This window comes from Eretmochelys imbricata, chromosome 8 (genome assembly GCF_965152235.1).
Source record: "Eretmochelys imbricata isolate rEreImb1 chromosome 8, rEreImb1.hap1, whole genome shotgun sequence".
NCBI classification, from domain to species: domain Eukaryota; kingdom Metazoa; phylum Chordata; order Testudines; family Cheloniidae; genus Eretmochelys; species Eretmochelys imbricata.
In genome coordinates this window covers 75,903,468-75,921,432 of record NC_135579.1, presented here as the reverse complement: position 1 = coordinate 75,921,432, position 17,965 = coordinate 75,903,468, and the positions used below count along the sequence as shown (strand labels likewise).

General features: G+C 41.3%; 1 protein-coding gene across 1 annotated transcript in view; it reads right to left on the bottom strand.

The window, feature by feature from the left end:
• HFM1 (helicase for meiosis 1) overlaps positions 1-17,965 on the bottom strand; it is a 108,534-nt gene that overhangs the window by 12,024 nt on the left and 78,545 nt on the right. The window contains exons 22-30 of the mRNA XM_077824684.1: positions 16,599-16,682; positions 13,646-13,803; positions 12,620-12,723; positions 12,009-12,161; positions 11,316-11,411; positions 10,765-10,883; positions 9,806-9,891; positions 9,545-9,654; positions 7,993-8,235 (exon numbers count right to left, since the gene is read on the bottom strand). Coding sequence (XP_077680810.1) covers positions 7,993-8,235; positions 9,545-9,654; positions 9,806-9,891; positions 10,765-10,883; positions 11,316-11,411; positions 12,009-12,161; positions 12,620-12,723; positions 13,646-13,803; positions 16,599-16,682 — 1,153 coding nt within the window. The remainder of the gene's footprint in view (positions 1-7,992; positions 8,236-9,544; positions 9,655-9,805; positions 9,892-10,764; positions 10,884-11,315; positions 11,412-12,008; positions 12,162-12,619; positions 12,724-13,645; positions 13,804-16,598; positions 16,683-17,965) is intronic.

The window sequence follows — 17,965 nt, the reverse complement described above, 5'->3', positions numbered from 1 at the left end:
GCCAAGCTGGGGCAATAAGGATGACTCAGGCCGTGTCGTCTACTATCTCTCAAAGAACGCTGTGTAGCAGAGGGATTGGTGGGAAAGCATAGAGGAGAGAGTTGTTCCACGGGATGAGGAACGTGTCTCCAAGGGATGCAGTCCCGAGTCCTGCTCTGGAGCGAAACAGCCGACATTTTCGATTCTGGGTTGTGGCAAAGAGGTCTATTGACGGGGTGCCCCAGGAGGGACAAGAGCTGTTGAAGTATTGCGGGATGCAGTTTCCATTCGTATTCTGTTGAGAAGTGTCTGCTGAGTGTCGGCAGTAGTGTTGTGGCAGCCTGGTAGGCAGGAAGTGATGACTTGTATTTGATGTTGTATGCACCAATTCCATAGTCAGATGGCTTCCATGCAAAGGGAATGTGATCGGGCGCCCCCTTGTCTGTTGATGTAGTATATACATGTTATGTTGTCTGTCAAGACCCGAAAAGATTTGTTCTTTATGAGGGGAAAAGTGAAGGCATGCTCGCCTCACTGCTCTGAGCTTTAAGAGATTTATGTGTAGGTGCATCTCTGATTCGGACCACCGGCCTTGTGCCCTGTGTCCCCCTAGATGCACTCCCCAACCGATTAGGGACGCGTCCGTGGTGAGCGTGAGTGTTGGGGATCATTGCTGGAAGGAAACCCCCTTGCAGAGGTTTTCTGGTCTTGTCCACCAATGTAGGGAAGCTAGAACATTGGATGGAGGAGTTAGCAGCGTCCCTAAGGTGGGTCTGTTGGGTTTGAAATTGGAATTGAGCCAGCCCTGAAGACATCTCATGTGTAGCCTGGCATATTGGACCATGAAGGTGGTGGCTACCATGTGACCAGGGAGCTGTAGATAGATTCTTGCCTGTGTCCTCGGACAAATAGAGAGTGTGCGTATGAGCTGCGTGATAGCGAGGAATCTGTGATATGGGACCGAGGCTCTGCTCTAGATTGAGTCGAGATGAGCTCTGATGAACTCTATCTGTTGTGTAGGTGTCAGGGTGGATTTTTGGATGTTTATTTGGAGGCCTAGGCTGTGAAAGAGGGAGATGGCGAAACCGGTAGCTTGAAGTGTCTCGCCATAGGAGTTGCCTTTGATGAGGCAATTGTCCAGGTAGGGGAAAAGCATGATCCCATGTTTGTGGAGGTGAGCTATGACCAGGACTAGAGTTTTGGAAAAGACTCTTGGTGCTGTGGAGAGGCCAAAAAGAAGAACTCTGTACTGAAAATGGTCGTGACCGATTGCAAATTGTAGGAAGCGTCTGTGAGCTGGATGAATTGATATATGAAAATAAGCGTCCTGTAGGTCGAGGGCTGTGAACCAGTCCTCTTGATCCAGTGCAGGAATCATTGTGCCCAGTGTGACCATCTTGAATTTTTGTGTCCTCGCGAATTTGTTCAGTCAGCGTAGATGTAGTATAGGCCTCCATCCCCCAGTCTTTTTCTGGGTCAGGAAGTAATGGGAGTAGAATCCTTTCCCTCAGTGTTGCATCGGCACAGGTTCCACTGTGCCTAGCTAGAGAAGGTGAGCCACTTCTACGCAAAGTAGGTGCTTGTGAGAGGGGTCCCTGAAGAGGGATGGGGAAGGGTAGGAGGATAGGATATAAATGGGATAGAGTAACCGGACTGAACTATTTCGAGGACCCAGCGATCCTGTGTAATACGCTGCAAGGCATGTTGGAAACTCTGGAGGCGGTGGACAAATGGGCAAGTAGGGTGTGGAATCAAGGGGTGGTCACCCAGACCCTCGACCAACCTTTCAAAATTGTTGTTTATTCCTGGATGGGTGGGAGGTGGTTGCTTGAGCTTGATTTTGTCTGCGCTTAGGGGGTCTAGAGAGATTCCCATTTATGTCCTATGGTTTGGGTTGACGCCGATAATATTGTTGTGTGCGTGATCTTTGGTAAGGTTGGTATCGTTGTCTCCTGGGAAGAGATGGGTGAATATCCAGGGTTAGCAGTGTTGCTCTAGAATTTTTCATATTGTGAAGTAGTTCATCCGATTTTTTTTTAGAAAACGGTTTGTCTTTATCAAAGGGGAGGTCCTCCACTTTGGTCTGCAGATCTTTAGGGATGCCAGATGCAGAAAGCCATTAAGATCTGCGCATAACCACAGCAGTTGCAGTAGTACAGGCTGCTGTGTCTGCCATGTCTAAAAAGGCTTGTAGGGCCATTCTGGAAAATCAATTGGCCCTTGCTCAGAATTGATTTAAAGTCCACTCTCCTGTCCTCTGGATGTAGGAGGCAAATTCAAAAAGTTTATTGTAGTTATCAAGGTCGTAACTGGCGAGGAGTGCAGAGCAGTTTGCAATCCTGAATTGTAGAGTGGAGGATGTGTAAACCTTGCACCCTAAGACGTCAAGGTGTTTAAGGTCCTTGTCTTGCGGGATGGGCCGATATCGTGGTTGTTTCGTCCTTTGTGCGACTGCATCCATGACAAGAGTTCGGTTGTGGGGTGAGAAAATAGGAAGTCAGCATCCTTAGTAGGAACATAGTATTTACATTCGGCCTTTCTGCAGGTAGGTAATAAAGAAGGTGGAGTGTGCCAGAGTGTCAGCTGGTTCCAGGGGTGCTTCAATTATAGGGAGCGTGATCTTTGAGGGTGCAGAGGGTTGAAGGATTCTGCGGAGTTTGTGTTGTGTCTCCTGAACCTCTTCTAGGGGGATGCCTTGACTGAGTGCCACCCTCTTGAAAAGCTCTTGAAATTGTTTACAGTCATCCACATTTTGTGGAGGCGGGGGGGAGAGGGCTCTGTCTGGAGCAGATGGAGAATTAGGGGTCGGTGAGTCAGGATATGGTTCATAGCTCATGTTCTCAGGAGGGGGTTCAGGTACTCTAGAAGTGAGCAGAGCTGGAGATCGAGGCACAGAAGCGGTTTCGTGGAAGAGGTCTGAGGATGTGTGGTAGGAGGATGTGGCCAAGGGTACCACTGGGGCCAAGGCATAGGGTAGGAGAACCCAGGTGCCGTCCACGGGGGAAGGGAAGGGAAGTAGGGAAACTGAGACTGGTAGCTGAGGACTGTAGCCTGAGGTGGAAGAGGGTCCAGTGGAGGAGGAGAGGCAGGTGGCGAGAACTCCACCTGCTGCTGTGTATCGTGTTCGCAGTCCCTGAAGGTAGCCAGTTCAGGTGGTGAGTGGCTGTTCGAAGAGTGAGCCCTGTGTATCCAGAAACAGAGTTAGGCTCAGGTGGCACTGAGAGGTCACACTGAGTGAGGAACTGTTGCTCCTGCTCCCTGGGCTGCGCTGAGCCTGGTCTGTGCTCTAGCGCATTTGCAAGTTGAAGAGGAAGTGTCAGCGGTGCCGCAGGTCTGTTGGCGGTGCCCTGCAGGGGGTCCACTGCTGGTGCCGGGGCAGGAGGCAGGCCCGGTGCCGAAATCCTTTCTGGCACTGGGGCAGAGTGCGCAGTCGGCACCGCGGCTATTTTTAGCGCAGAAGGGGTCAGTGCTGACGTCCTTGTTGGCACCGGGGCAGAGTGCACAGCTAGCACCGTGGCTATTTTTAGTGCTGAGGCACTCGGTGCCGCGGAGACCTTTCCGGTATGGGAGGTTGGGTTCCTGCCTCTGCGGTCTGTGGGAGCCACAGCTGAGGCTTTAGAAAGAGCTGAGGCGCCTGCCTGTGGCGCTGTCAGCACAGAGGGTAAGGATCTCTTTACCTTTGTCAGAGTCTCCTTTACCAAAGGAGACCCTTTACCTTTGTCAGAGTCTCTCCTATGAGACTGCTGTGCTTCTTGCCTCTGTTCCAAAAAGGATGAAGCAATGCTCTCCACTGGTTTGGATCTGGCCGGGGAGCGGGTTTAACTTTCTCTGAAAGCAGCTGCAGAGATTTTTTCATCAGAAGCATTTTAAGCCACAGGTCCCTGTCGTGCCGAGCCCTTGACTTGAGGCTTGTACAGTGGAGGCACTTTGCAGGAATGTGGGTTTCTCCAAGGCACTTCACACAATGTGAGTGCCCATCGGACCATGGCATGGAGTCCTGACAGGAAACACACTTTTTGAATCCTGAAGCCCCTGGCATTGTGAACTAGAAATGGCAGGGGAGAGTGTCTCAGCAGGAGACAAGCCTGAAGCGAAAAGTTATTGTTTTTTTTAACTAAGTAACTAACTATGTAACTACACTAAAGGAAGGGAAACAACTGGGATGTAACTAATGACTATTTCTATATTCTTTGATACTTTATTCCTACAGAGACCAGGGAAGAGAAGTAGCACTGCCCCGAGTCCCGTCTTCAGCCGGGGACGGTTGAGAAGGAACTGAAGGGGGTGCGGGATGCAGGCGCTCAGGAAGATTCCAACGAGACGGGAGATACCAACTGAGTGCCTGCGTCCCGACCAGGCACTGCTACCGAAAATCTCCGATCAATGGCGCCGGGATGCACCAACACCTAGAGTGGAGCACCCACAGGGACAGCACTTGAAGAAGAAGAGAGCTACTCTCTTCTTCTGATGGGGAGCGGTGCTGCTGAGGCAGGGACACACAGGGAGGTCTCAAGGTGGGTTTACCCCTGCACCAGTTGCTGGAGCCAGTGTGGGCGGCACCAGTAGCGTCGGGATCTCCTGCGCAGCCTGCAGGGCGTCGGGTGTCGACAGGACCTCTAGTTGACGGAGGCCCTCGTCACCGTCCAGCATGGCAGGCATGTTACAGGATTGGCTAGACCACTCGATTTGAGCTGGGGCCCGACTCCCTGATGGATGTGCTGAGCTGCCCAGCACGGCTCTTTGCTCTCCTCTGGCCCTCTCCTTTCCCTTATGGGAAGTGGGAGATCTTCCCCTCATGGTCCTCTTCAGCTTCTTGGCCAGATCCAGGGAAGGGGATCGGTGCCAGCTTGTAGATGGCACTGGCAGGGCGCTCTGCACCGATACTGCGGTGTTTGGGGCCGAGTCAGACCTCTGCTCCGGTGCCAGAGTTAGTGCCGACTCCATCAGGAGCGCCCTGAGAAGGATGTGTCTCTCCTTTTTTGACCGGGGTTTAAAGGATTTACCAGTGTGACACTTGTCACTTATGTGCCCTTCGCCCAGACACCTTAAACAGCTACTGTGCGGGTCACTGATGGGCATAGGCTGCTTACAACGATCACAGTCTTAAAGCATGGGGACCAGGGCATGCTCTGTCCCTAGGCTGAATCCCGTCCAGGACCGGCTAAATTAGAATCAACACTAAGGGAATTATTAACTATGTACAACTATTTTACAGGAAAACGTTCATAAGAAACAGTGAACGAGCACAATGCTAGCTGAAGCAGCAGACGTTCCAGCACCATCACTGATGGCAAGAAGGAACCGAGGGTGGAGGGAACCAGAGGGTGCCAGAGTTGGTCCCCTGTGGATACTACTGAGGGAAAAACTTCCGGCACCAGTGCACGTGGCGAGCACACACAGCTAATATGGAATAGACACGAGCAAGCACTTGAAGAGGAGGAGGTTGGAGGATATTTTTGCCTTATCTCACCCTCAGAGAGTTAAGTTTCAGTCTGTCCCTGGGTGCGAAGCATTATGGTAGCCAGAACTGATGGATCCAGTGTGACTATGGGCATGGTCATCAGTGGACCCTGATGGGAGTCAATCAGTATCATCAAAGAGGAGTCCAACTTGGAGATTTCAGTTGGTGCTTATCTTCCAGCATAAGAGTTGGAGCCAGAGCCAGTACCGACAGATACTTTCTCCTTTGCGCCTTACTCTTGTGGCCAGAAGATTTAGGTGGACCTAAGTCTTTAGGACACACATAACTTGAATAGAGACAGAAAGGGAGCCTCTCTTTTAAGAGCAGATCTAGGAGATATGTTCTTATGTCTATGAGAGTGCCCCTTACTCTCATGAAAGCCCTAAAGTAATGATTCCTTGGGCTTAACAACTCTGGTCTCTATTCCAGAGCTTGTCCTCAAAGGGGCACTGCTCACAGCCTCAAGCCGATGTACAGGAGTTCTCCCCAGCCTGGATCTGATGGGAGTCTCATGGCCTTCTCCATAAGGTACTTTCTCAGTCAAAGCTCTCGTCCATCTCAGTTTCAGGGAGGGAAGCAGCAGCAGTTGCTGCACTTGGCAGAGATATAAGCCTCCCCAAGGCAGTAAAGGCAGCATTGGTGTTCATCACTGATCAAGAAGGAGCAGGTATAGGAGAGACAGTTCTAAAAACCTGGGACTCTGGGCACAGTCCTTCTCCCAAAGGGAAAAAATGGGAAAGGTCCCTGAGGTGGGGGAAACTACTAATATGGTAAAATACTAGAACTCTGTACAAGATGTAGACAATACTCTTTGGAGACAGAGGATTCTGACTCAGGCTATGCTGAGGTAAGAAGGAACTGGAGAGATGTCAGTTCAAACCACCCCTTATACCTTCGGTATGGAATATGAGAACAACTGCACAGGTGTGGTCCAACAGACACTATTTGCTAGAAATCTCTGGTCTCAAGTGCACGATGCGCCTGTGTGCCCACATGTGGAATACACATAGGGACCACCATTTGAAGAAGAAACTAATTTAGACAGGTGTTTTTACCATTGAATTGGTCAACTCTGCTCAGAGTGGGGATAGACAAAATGGTGGTGAAAACAGTTTAGCCTGCTTGAGCCCTATCTATGGTACAGCTCCTGCCATTGCTACCAACAGGGGTGAATTAAGGGTCATGTTTTTGTCAGTGTAGATGCAGCCTATTTTAAGAGTTTAACTTAACATTTGTAAAACTCCCATTTTTTTCTGGTGCTTTACCTGTTAAGTTAAGTTAATATTTATCCACACTGCAGCATAAATAAAAAAACAACAAATTCACATATTTACAAAATTATCACGAATTCTGAATTGATCTATCATTTGACTTTCATGATAATTTGGAGACTTTTAATACACTTGTTTCCTTATATTTCTTTTCTATTGATTTTAAGCACGTATATAGCTGCAGAAGAACAGAAGGAAATACATTGCAAGTGTATTTACTTTAATATGGTTACATTCACTTGTGAGAACAAGTAATGCTTAATTCAATATGCACTTTAACAAAGGTTTATTTTGTCTTCAAAACCACACTGCTTATTGAAACATAGAAAGCAGAAGGGCCAAAACAATTCCTAATTTTCAGAAACCATTATTTTCCCAACTTAAAGCATGCATTCTGATAGAGCTATCCTACCCAGGCCCTGGTGAATAGGCACAATTCTGCAAATTCCATTTACTTCACTGAGATTTGAAGGTGCTCTGCACCTTATAGAAAAGGGCCTAAAAAGTGAATATTTACACAGAGAGACAGTGGAAGAAAGGAAACTTTCCCTTCTCGCAACCTGTATTCTAATCGAATACTGTGGATGGCTCTTCCAGTTATCTGTCTTTGTGAGAGGGATTGGTTATGGACTCAATCCAGAAGAACCAGCTTCACTGTGATTGTGAAATAGGGAATAATACACATGAAATCAGGTCCATGAACCTGACTATGATATAATGTATGGGGAAAAGGTGGATATGGTGTCTGTAATTCAGGCCACAGGAAGGGAGTAATCTTTGGCAGTTGCAAAGTAATTTCACAGCATTTAGACAGTAGAACTTGCCTGCTGGAAAAAGGCAAAATCTATTGATCTTAAAATCTCTGAAGTCTATGGTGATTCAGAGGGCTAGCAAGTGCTGAGTCTATAATTTGTTGGTAAGGCCTACAATTAACTGTACCAAATTGGAAACAATTTAAGTGAAAACATTAACTATTTCCCTGCTCATTTTAACAAACACCCAACTTCTGAGACTGTGAATGAAGGTTGAGTAGAAAACTATCTTTGATATTTAGACTGCAATAATCTTGAATGAAAAATCTGTCTTTAAACAACAATTCTAAATCAGCTGGTCAATTAAGTTACCCACAGATTTTAAGTTAAAGTTTACTTCAGATCATAATCAATTACTTTTAACAAAAAGGGGGCGAAGAGTTAATTTGAGGAAGATTATCTGGTGCACTGTCCATTTGGTACATACAGTGACAATTATAAACAATAGGTTACACCAAAATAATTTTACCTAAATCTTCTCTACTCTCCACACCAGTGGAAAAGCTGCTAGCATGTATTAATTTGTCATCATCAAAATCATCCCAAACTTCATCTCCCAATTCAAAGTTCACATTCAAAGCCTCTGAAAACCAAGAGCTGTTTTTATCTGCATTAGTCAAATGCTGCATTAAAGATTCTTTAAAATTTTTCTTTGACGTCATTGTCTGATGGCTCTCCTCACTTACAGTCACAGAATGTTCCCAAGAGAAATCTGTAATGCAATTATAATAGGGGTGTGAAACTCTGGATTACATGCTTAAGAGTATTTGTTCAACCTATAAAAAAAGCAAACTATGTTAGCTACACACTTTTTCTCAACGTTATTTTAAGAAAACGGTCATCTTCACAGCAAATTCCAGCAAGGGACCCTTATAAAGAATATTTCAAGTCACCTCTGATTTAATTTTTTTTTCAAGTGTGAGAATTATGGTTTGATAGAGTGCAAGTTTAACACGGACGAGCCCAGTCCCTTTACCTTCCCACCCCATTCATTTGCTCTTTATTCACTCTATTTAGTCTTACTCACTGTCTCCCTCTCCTATAAATTCAACTCCCCAAAACTAATCACAGCAGACTAACACATTTTAAACAATTAATTTTAAAAGCATTTAACTAAAATATGTAGAGATAGCTGCACTAAAACATTATTTGAGAGTACTATGCAGAAGGGTTTTCATTTCTTTTCATTGCTTGAGTAGCAGAAATGAGCATAAGCAGATGTGGAGGCAGTACATTTCTGGAAATACACATTCAAGTTAGCAGTATTTTCTATTTCTTTTGTTACCTTTTGAACACTGGAAATAGAACACAATTGTATACTGTAAATCGCCGTGCACTAGAAATGGAAAGCACTTAACATGCAGTGTATGTAAATGAAAATAGTTTATGTGGTAGGATTGGGACCTTCATCAACAATGATGGGAAGCAGCAATAAAGTTTCATTGACTATTGATATATACTCACATTTATGGAGCAATTAGAACCTTGAAAGATATTAAAATAAAACTTTAGTTTTTAATATAAATAGAGAGGTTTTACTAAAGGTTAATTTAGCTGTTTTAAGAGCCCAACAATACAAAGCATAATGCTCACTTTTCACTCAGATACTCCACTGATGATGGGAAACGTGTGTGGAAAAAGAAGGAGATAGAGGTAAACTATCTGATGCATTACAACTGGCATCAATGGGAATGAGCACAGTCATAAGCATCCAACTCAGTAATAAGTTTTTACAGAATTGGGCCCTAAGGTATTAGAACTAACCAGTACATTTTTCCTTTAAGGGACATTTATTGGCTGAGATCTGTTCTTGAAACTTTAATTGATTTTTAGAAGAAAAGTCAATGTCAAATCAAGTTCCTTGCCTTGACAGAACATATTGTATTGCCCTAATTATGCAGTTCCCTGCAGCACTATGGTGGTTGCTGTAGTGATTTCAACAGGTTTAATTCTGCAAGAAACGTTTAATTCAAAACAATGAAAAAAATCATAGAAAATCTCATACATTAGTAATAACTTACCACTCTTTTCATAACTCTCTGATTGCAGTTGGTTCTGAGGTCTACCAAGGATGTTAACATTATTCCAGTGTTCTCGTGAAGCTGAGGCAGAAGACTGTGTGTAGTCAGACCTTCATACAAATCAGTAAAACAGAGTCACAAGAAAGTTGCAAATTAAAAATAATTTGATTCAGAAAACAGGTCTTCACTGCTTATGCCAGTGAGAGAATTTAAACTGAGCAGGTTTTAAATTTTATTTTACTTATAGCAATAATATAATACCTTGGCAATGCTGCCAGCAAAGATTTCGATGTAAAAACAAATGGTTTCAGATCCACATTTTGAGATTTATTTAACTGTATCTGCATCTAAAAAAAAATTATTACAGATGATTAGTGTATTATTGTATTTTAAATAGTCTGCATCACACCACTTGCACTTTCCAAAAAATAGGGAAGCCACTATAAGAAGAAAGTTGTTATTCATATTTTATAGAATTAATGCATGAAATGTGCAGCTACCTGATGGAACAGATTTTTTAAAAAGTTTTATAAATCACATTACTCAATTTAGCCAGTGAGATCTTGGAGTAATGCAAATATTTCAGCAAGACCAGACTGTTAACCACACTTCTTTCTCTGTTATCTGTGGGCCAAAACATCCTCCACTGCAGAAAAAACTGCAAGGAGGGGGAAATAAGCATTGCAGAAACTCAGATGCCACATTCTTCCCATAGGGAAGAGAGATTTGCAGGCACATCCAGGGGGCAAAGCGCTTAGCCTTGATACTTTGTAGAGTCTAAGAATCTAAAAATAATGTTACTCTTAACATCTCCCCTGGCAGCATAATTCTCTCAGGACACCAGTATTAATTTTTACTTATAATTTCAGGTAGTATTTCCCTAGGTTGCCACATAGAATGGTGGCTTCCAGCTATGCCTGCTACTTAGTCCACCATACTTTCCTAAATCTGCAGAGTACAAATCAGGCAGTGTTTGCAGAAAAAGGCTTCCACAGGCTCATGGGAAGCATACCACTTAGCAGCTACACCCTTCCAAGATTACTGGGCCTTTCCTATCTTTTTTGTGTTCCTTTGCTATTTCCATATTTCACAGCAATGGGACACATTTGATCCTATGTGTCTGTATGTGATTAACAAAATACCTTCAACCCACAAATACTTATATATTCAATAAATAAGATTAAATAAAAAAATTTTCAGGAACGTGTGTTAAAACGAACCTTTAGTCGTTTGACTGGGGGAACTGATGAAATTGCATTTCTGTTCCTTAAATCAGCTAGGTATGAAGAAAACTTTGAATCTCTCTTTAACTCAGATTTCTGTGAAACTCCAATTTTACCTAAGAAAAGGAATTGAAGATTCTTCAGATTAAATTTTAGGGGTAAAATACAGGCCCCATTTGAGTCAATGGGAATTTTGACTTCAACAGGGCTAAGATTTCATCTTAGATGTTTTATAAGAGACAATTTTTGATGCATTTGTTTTCATACAAAAATATGAAAAGCTTGACATTGCTATCAAATTCTGTAAAATATTACTCTTCGTTGTATTCGCTACAGAATAATTATACTGCAGTTATTTATTAATAATTTTTACTTTTTAGATTGCATCATAGTGACATTTTAAGCATGATTCTCTTGCTGTGTACTCTTTTTATACCAATGTCACCATTAATATCAACAAAATTAATCCTAATTTACACTTGTGTAAATGAGGGAATTAGATCCTTTGAATTTAGATGTTAGAAATAATGAGGTTTCATGAAACTCACAGCAGTCGTGTCCACATACATCTTTATTTTTACAGTGATGGCTGCATTCTCTGTTCCCAAGTTTCATGTAGGTGGTCTCTCGGTTACAGGCACCTCCTGAGGTAATAGAAGAAGAAATGCTGCCGTTTTTCTATTTCACTGATTTTATTGAGGGTTTCTCAGGGAGAAAAAGAACAAAGTCATCCATGACACTAGATTTTTGTTCACCCTCAAAAAACTTTTGGGTCAAAAAAGTCAACTGCTTCTTGTTTGTCAGAGAGACTTCCTCTTTGGGTTGCTAAGACTGTTTTCATAGCAAAGCAATAACTGTTCCCACTAAAAGCTGTGAGCACCATGTCAACACCACCCTAAAACTCTGAAGGCATGAGGTACTAGATGTCCAACTTCTCTCCCTAATTCATTTCCCTATGGAAATGTACTTCACTACCTATTGAGCCAATACAGCAACACTCTATGCCCTTGTTGTGACTTGATGGAAATAGTCACAACTGTCTATACTGGATTCAAAGCCACAGTACACTAAATTCCTTAATATATTGTAGTGTGTTTTCATACAACATTTTACCCAAAAGTGAAGAAAGATGAACAAATATGGGGCCCAGTCCGGCTCATATTGAAGTAACTGACCAAACGTCCATTGACCTCAACAGGAGCAGGATATGGGACTCTATTCTTTAGAGTATTATTAATTACCTGTATCCTTTCTCGCTCCTGTTGATCTTATTGAAGAGGCATGATACATAGGTGAAGACTCAGCTTCTAATTTTCTTTGTAAAACCACTTCATTTCCAAACCTTTTTGGTCCTAAGTAAAAGGCTGTATACTTTTGCTGAATATCCACCCCAACTTTTAGAAATGGAACACAAAAATGTTTATGTAAATTGAAAAATATTTTCTTATATTACCATTTACACAAGGTTAAAGACAAGGAGCAATTTGCTATTAAGAGAATCAATGTTAAATCAGGCAAATCTGATATGATGAATTGGTATGTGGCTCAGAACTGATGGAGAGGAGATTGGAAAACTTTGGGGATGGATGGGGATAAGTATGGGCTGAAATGTTTTGGAGTCGTCTTCTAAAGAGTTTTGGGGAGAAGGGCTCAGGTTAAATCCTAGGGAGCAAGGAGAGATGACTTGCAACATATATGACACTAACATGAAACAGTTACATTAGAAAAAAAAATCTCATAATTAATTAATTTTTATTGAAGTTTTGGGTTGGTATAAAGGAAACTGGTTTCACTATTTATTCAACATTTTTAAAAGTATATTTTAAAGTACTAATCATATCAATAAACCTACCATATTCAGAGCTAATTAAATTTATACTAAGTTCCTCAGATTTAAGAGCTCTTTTCACTTCAATTTTTTTAGTCCAATTTCCATTTTTCAGCAAGACAGAATCCCTGCAACATATAATAATATAATGATATTAAGTATACACAATGGACAGTAAGATAGTGGTAAACATTTTATGAAAAAAAAGTCACGTTATTTGTGATGCTAGCAGTATGGAAATCTGGTAAAAGACCATAGAGCAGTTTTGATTCAGGGGATCAAATTGATGAGGGGTCTCAAAAACATTCCAATAGGATGTGCCTTCAGGGCCTGCAGCCCTAAGATAGCCAGGGTCCTGAGATGACATTCCAGTTTTGCAAGGTGGAAAGAGCACGCCTTCCTCTTTGTGAGGACTTGATCAGGACCCAGGTGCAGGTCATTTAGTTGGAGAAGATTTATTTTACTCTTTGTTTCCCATTCCCTTCATGTACAGCTCATCCAACTGGAGAGAGAGTGTCTAATTCCTCCGCCAGGTGAAAAAAACGTGTGTAGGGAAGGCAGGCAAGTGCTGCCTATGTAAATAATTCAGTACCTAATTTTCACGAGTAACAATTCAAAAAGTTTCCTTTCTGTAAGCATTAAGTAATGTAAATTTTGTGTATTTATATTAAAACTGGATGCTTTTGGCTTCAATATAATCAATAAAATTGATAACACAACTGCACAGATATTTAGAATGGCATGATATATGCAAGGGGACTGACTTTATTGGACTGCGCCTTGTTTAGCCATTTACACCAGTGCAAAGCACCTGTAAAATGCTACGAAATCAGGAAGCACTTTATACGCATTTTGCACAGGACACGGAGCAACAGAGAATAGGGCCTAGGGAATCCATTTGCAGCAGGACTTCCACTAAAATAACAGATATTTCGTTAGTCTCATTAATATAAAAAAATGTTACACCAACTATATATTATTTGACTCTTCATGGAAATAATACAAAATGACATTCCTAAATATGTAAATAACATGACTGATCACACTTACATAATTTTCTGTTTAAAAGCCACTTGATTATCAGCATCTCCTATGAGTAAGGTTACATAGTGAAAATCTGGTGCAGTTCTCTTAATCTGAAGTTGTTCAAAGTTTGTTAATATGATGGTCACTAAGATTTCAGCCACTGTATCATTATATTTTGCAAGCTAGGAAAATAAATCATACATAAAATGATATAACCAGTAAAAACACTTCAGAGTAAGCCACACTCCTTTTCATGAATTTGTACACCAAGAACAAAGGCTCAATTTGGACAGGTGCAATTTCAACAGAACACACATTTATTTTGTCCACAATCAGAAAGGGCTATCATCGTGAGTTCATTGCCGAGATTCTAAGTTTGAATGACTGTTCAAAGATGCTCTGCACTTCTAGCCAAAGATGAATGGAACAGCACAGAAAAACCCCTTCTGTTCACTGCCAAGGAAAATAGAAACCTGATTCTATGAGGGATGCCCACCAGTAATTTCTGGTGGAACAGTCTGTTTACTAGTAAATCCAAAGATAGATATGAATGCTCCTCATGTATCCATTGCTGGAGTTCAAACACCAGAAATAAAGATTCATGCCCTGTTTCTACTAGCATTTCAACATGTTTTACAGTCTTTAAACCAGGTGCTTTCTAGAAATATGTAATTTATAAAATACCTATTTTACTAGAACTTTATTAAGTAATCCTAGTGTTTTCAAAATATGTCAGACTGGTGATGCAAGTGAATCAACTATTATTCCATTCACCCAAATAACAAGTTCATTACAGACAGCAGCGAGGCAAGCTTTCTCAGCACTTGCCCTGTTCCTCATTCGAATGTGTATCTGTCTGATTTAGAAGGAGACTACTTTAGGTGAGTGAAGCTAGTTCGGTCTCCATTCTTTTTCTAATGTTAAGACTGCAATGATGAGCGCTAATCATGGCAGTTTTGAGAGTGGACTTTTTTCATGACAAATTAGACTGAGACCATCAACTTCTTTCTCACAAACCCCTAAAGAACCTTCCTATTATAATGACTTACAGTCACAACTGCCAGTTCTATGTGGGAGACAAGGGACAGGAGGTAATATTTTTTATTGGACTTACTTCTGTTCGTGAGTGAGACAAGCTTTCAGGCTTACATAGGTTTCGGAGTAGCAGCTGTGTTAGTCTGTATTTACAAAAAGAAAAGGAGTACTTGTGTAACCTTAGAGACTAACAAATTTGAGCATAAGCTTACATAGAGCTCTTCTTCAGGTCTGGTAGAAGCAGCAGCTCAAAAGTTCGTCTCTCTCACCAACAGAAGTTGATCCAATCAAAGATATTGCCTCACCCACCTTGTCTCTCTAATATCCTGGGACTGACAACTACAACACTGCATAGTTCAGTCTGGCTCATGTTGGTAATCTAACAGTCAAAGCTTCCGTATCCCTTTACTAAGTTTAATAGCTGGGTACTAATTATACCATTTAAAAGATTAATCAGTGGTTAATGGAAGACAGTAACATGATCACCAAATTCTAGAAAAATGAACTGTGCCCGTAATTTTGAAGAATTGTTATGGAAAATATGGGAAATAATTGCTTTGGAGAAACTTATGGTAAAAACAAAGTGTATTTTACATGTATGTATATTTTTCATAAACAATATAATGCTATTTCAAATGCTGATTTGAGATGTCTTGGTTTTTTTCAGTCACTGATATCAGCTATTATGGGTCCAATTTGGATTATATAAATTAAAATATAATCATAATAAATCTTGGCTGAAAAAGAGTAAATACATTAAATACTGATCCTCTATTGTTGGCATAAACAAAAAATGCATCAGACACAAATACATGTGTCAAAATCTTAGCTTCACAGGAAAGAATACCAAATAAGACAAGAAAAATCCTCCTTTTCTCCTATTAATTCGTATGTAAATATGTCTGGGGATGAAGCAAGAAAACTAGATACTTCTTGCTTCAATTTTATAGGAGAAAAAAACTTTAATAATGCAGGCCGATCTTTGTGCAGCATTTATCATTGTTAACTTTTCCTTCTGAAAAGGATTTTAGAATTACTAATACATTATTCAAGTACTTGTGCTAATCTACAAAATGACAGACTAAAACTGAATTGATCATTATTATAATAATCGTCATAACACTTTAAACTTATATCAAGTTTTTCATCTTCAAAGTACAAACTGTAACTAATTGTCTTAACAACTCTATGAGGCAATTAAGTGTTATTATCCACATTTTGCAGATGAGAAAGCTGAGGCAGACTGGTTAAGTGACTTGCCCAACACCACAGAGGGAGTGAGTATCAGAACTCAGGATTTCCTGTCTCCCACCCAAAGCATTAGGTCATGACTCCTTCGATATGCATGGTATCAATTATTTGATTCTAATCAGCTATTGTTTCTGTATGTTCCTGAATCTGATATCTAAAAACAGAAAAAAGTTCTTATTGACCTCTTTTTGCCTCATGTTTGATATTTAAGATGGAAGAGAGCTGTCAGATTTACATATTCAAAAGAGCTAGATCAATAGGTGAACTGTCTCCTTTCGCATCTTTTAACATAAAAAGGTTGCTGACAAACAGAAAAAACAAGAAAAGAAACAGATCAGATATTTTGTGTAGAATGTAGACAACTAACTCAAGAAGTCCTTGAATGAACTTGTGTTTCAGGAACATTTGATTTCTTATGACAATATTTCCTAAAATGGGGAGTGTGGCCATAGAGAGGTCACAAAGAACAATGTTAGGAACACACAATATATATAAATTAAATGGGCAGGCCTTTAACAACACATGGAAAGGCTGAAGAGGGCATGCCTCATTTCATATTCCCCGATGTGGAACTTACACATTTACTATTGTAATATTTTATTGAAATATTTTATTTTTACTATGTTAGCAGAATTCCAAAGCAAAACAATCATAAAAAGCATTACCCAGTAAAGCAATTGGAAGAATTTACCTGTTCAATGCCAAGTTCATATTTTGGCAGGTGTAGCACAGATTCTTTTATTTGGTTTCCAAAAGGAGGATGTCTGTTTAAAATCTGCAAATATTTAGTTTTATTTCTGATATATTACAAGTCATCATGTTTCACCAGTAATAAAAATAACTTCCAAATAAACAAGTTTAACAAGAGAATGCACAGGATCACCTACAACTACCCTTAATATCAAAGAAGTTGGAGGTTTCCATATCGTTTGAAGATTTGGCCCATAATTTGCAAATACTGTACTTATTATTAAAGAGGGATAATTATTTTCCAGGGATGGTATAATTTCTTCTTTCCTCATCCTGATGAAGGAATGTCTTAACTGGAAGTAGTTATTGCTTCACCAATCAGGAAAGAATTGACAAGAAAAAATATCAGTTGCTCTGATGTACAATAACTGTTCAGCCACAAACAGAATAGACTCTCCGAGGTGGACTCTCACCTCTCTCATAATCCTCAACAGGCAAGGAACTTGGAACCTACTAAACTCCTTAGTCCCCCACCCCCTCCGCTCACACAAAAAAAATGCTATAGAAGACTGCCTCCATTAAAATGGATCAGATCACGCTAGAATGAATATGAACAACTTTATCTGATAAATTATACTATTCAGAGTAAGGGCGGGGGAACCCTAGTCCTGGGTAAGGTCTATTCTTGAGAGAAAACTGAGATAGCACATATATGGAGGTCCAAGCATAATTCCATACAAATAAGTGTTTTGGGACCATCGAGAGCGTCTATTGTCATTTTGGAAGGACCATAGTTCCTCTACATTACTGTGGAGTAGGAGAAAGGAGTTGTTTTAGATGCAGGATTGGCAATACCACAATAAAAAGAAGTTACTAGATGACCCAGCATCCACAGGGGTTCCCCTAAGGCAGTGGTTCTCAAACTTTTTTTTTTGTGAACCACTTGAAAATTGCTGAGGGTCTCGGCAGACCACTTAATGATCTTTCCAAATGTTTGTACTGATAGCTAACTACCGTAAAAAAAAACAAAACAGGTTTTTTTGTTCTATAAATAAAAGCACACAACTCATAGTTTAATATCAGTAATCTTACTTTTCTAATGTGATGGATGTGCCCTCTCTCCCACACTGCGGCAGCCCTCGAGCTGGCACTGGGAAGGAGGGTGGGGGGGTCTCTTCCCCACCACAGTAGCCACAGAGCTAAGCCTGGGAAGGAGGGCCATCTCTCCCTGGCAGCCGCATCCCTGGAGCTGGGGAAAGTCGCCTCTTTCTCTGGCCGCTGCACCCCTGCACATCCCAAATTCCCCCTACCCCCTCTTCTCACCTCACTTCCCCCTCCCACCTATCCCCTATTCCTCCCAAGGCCACC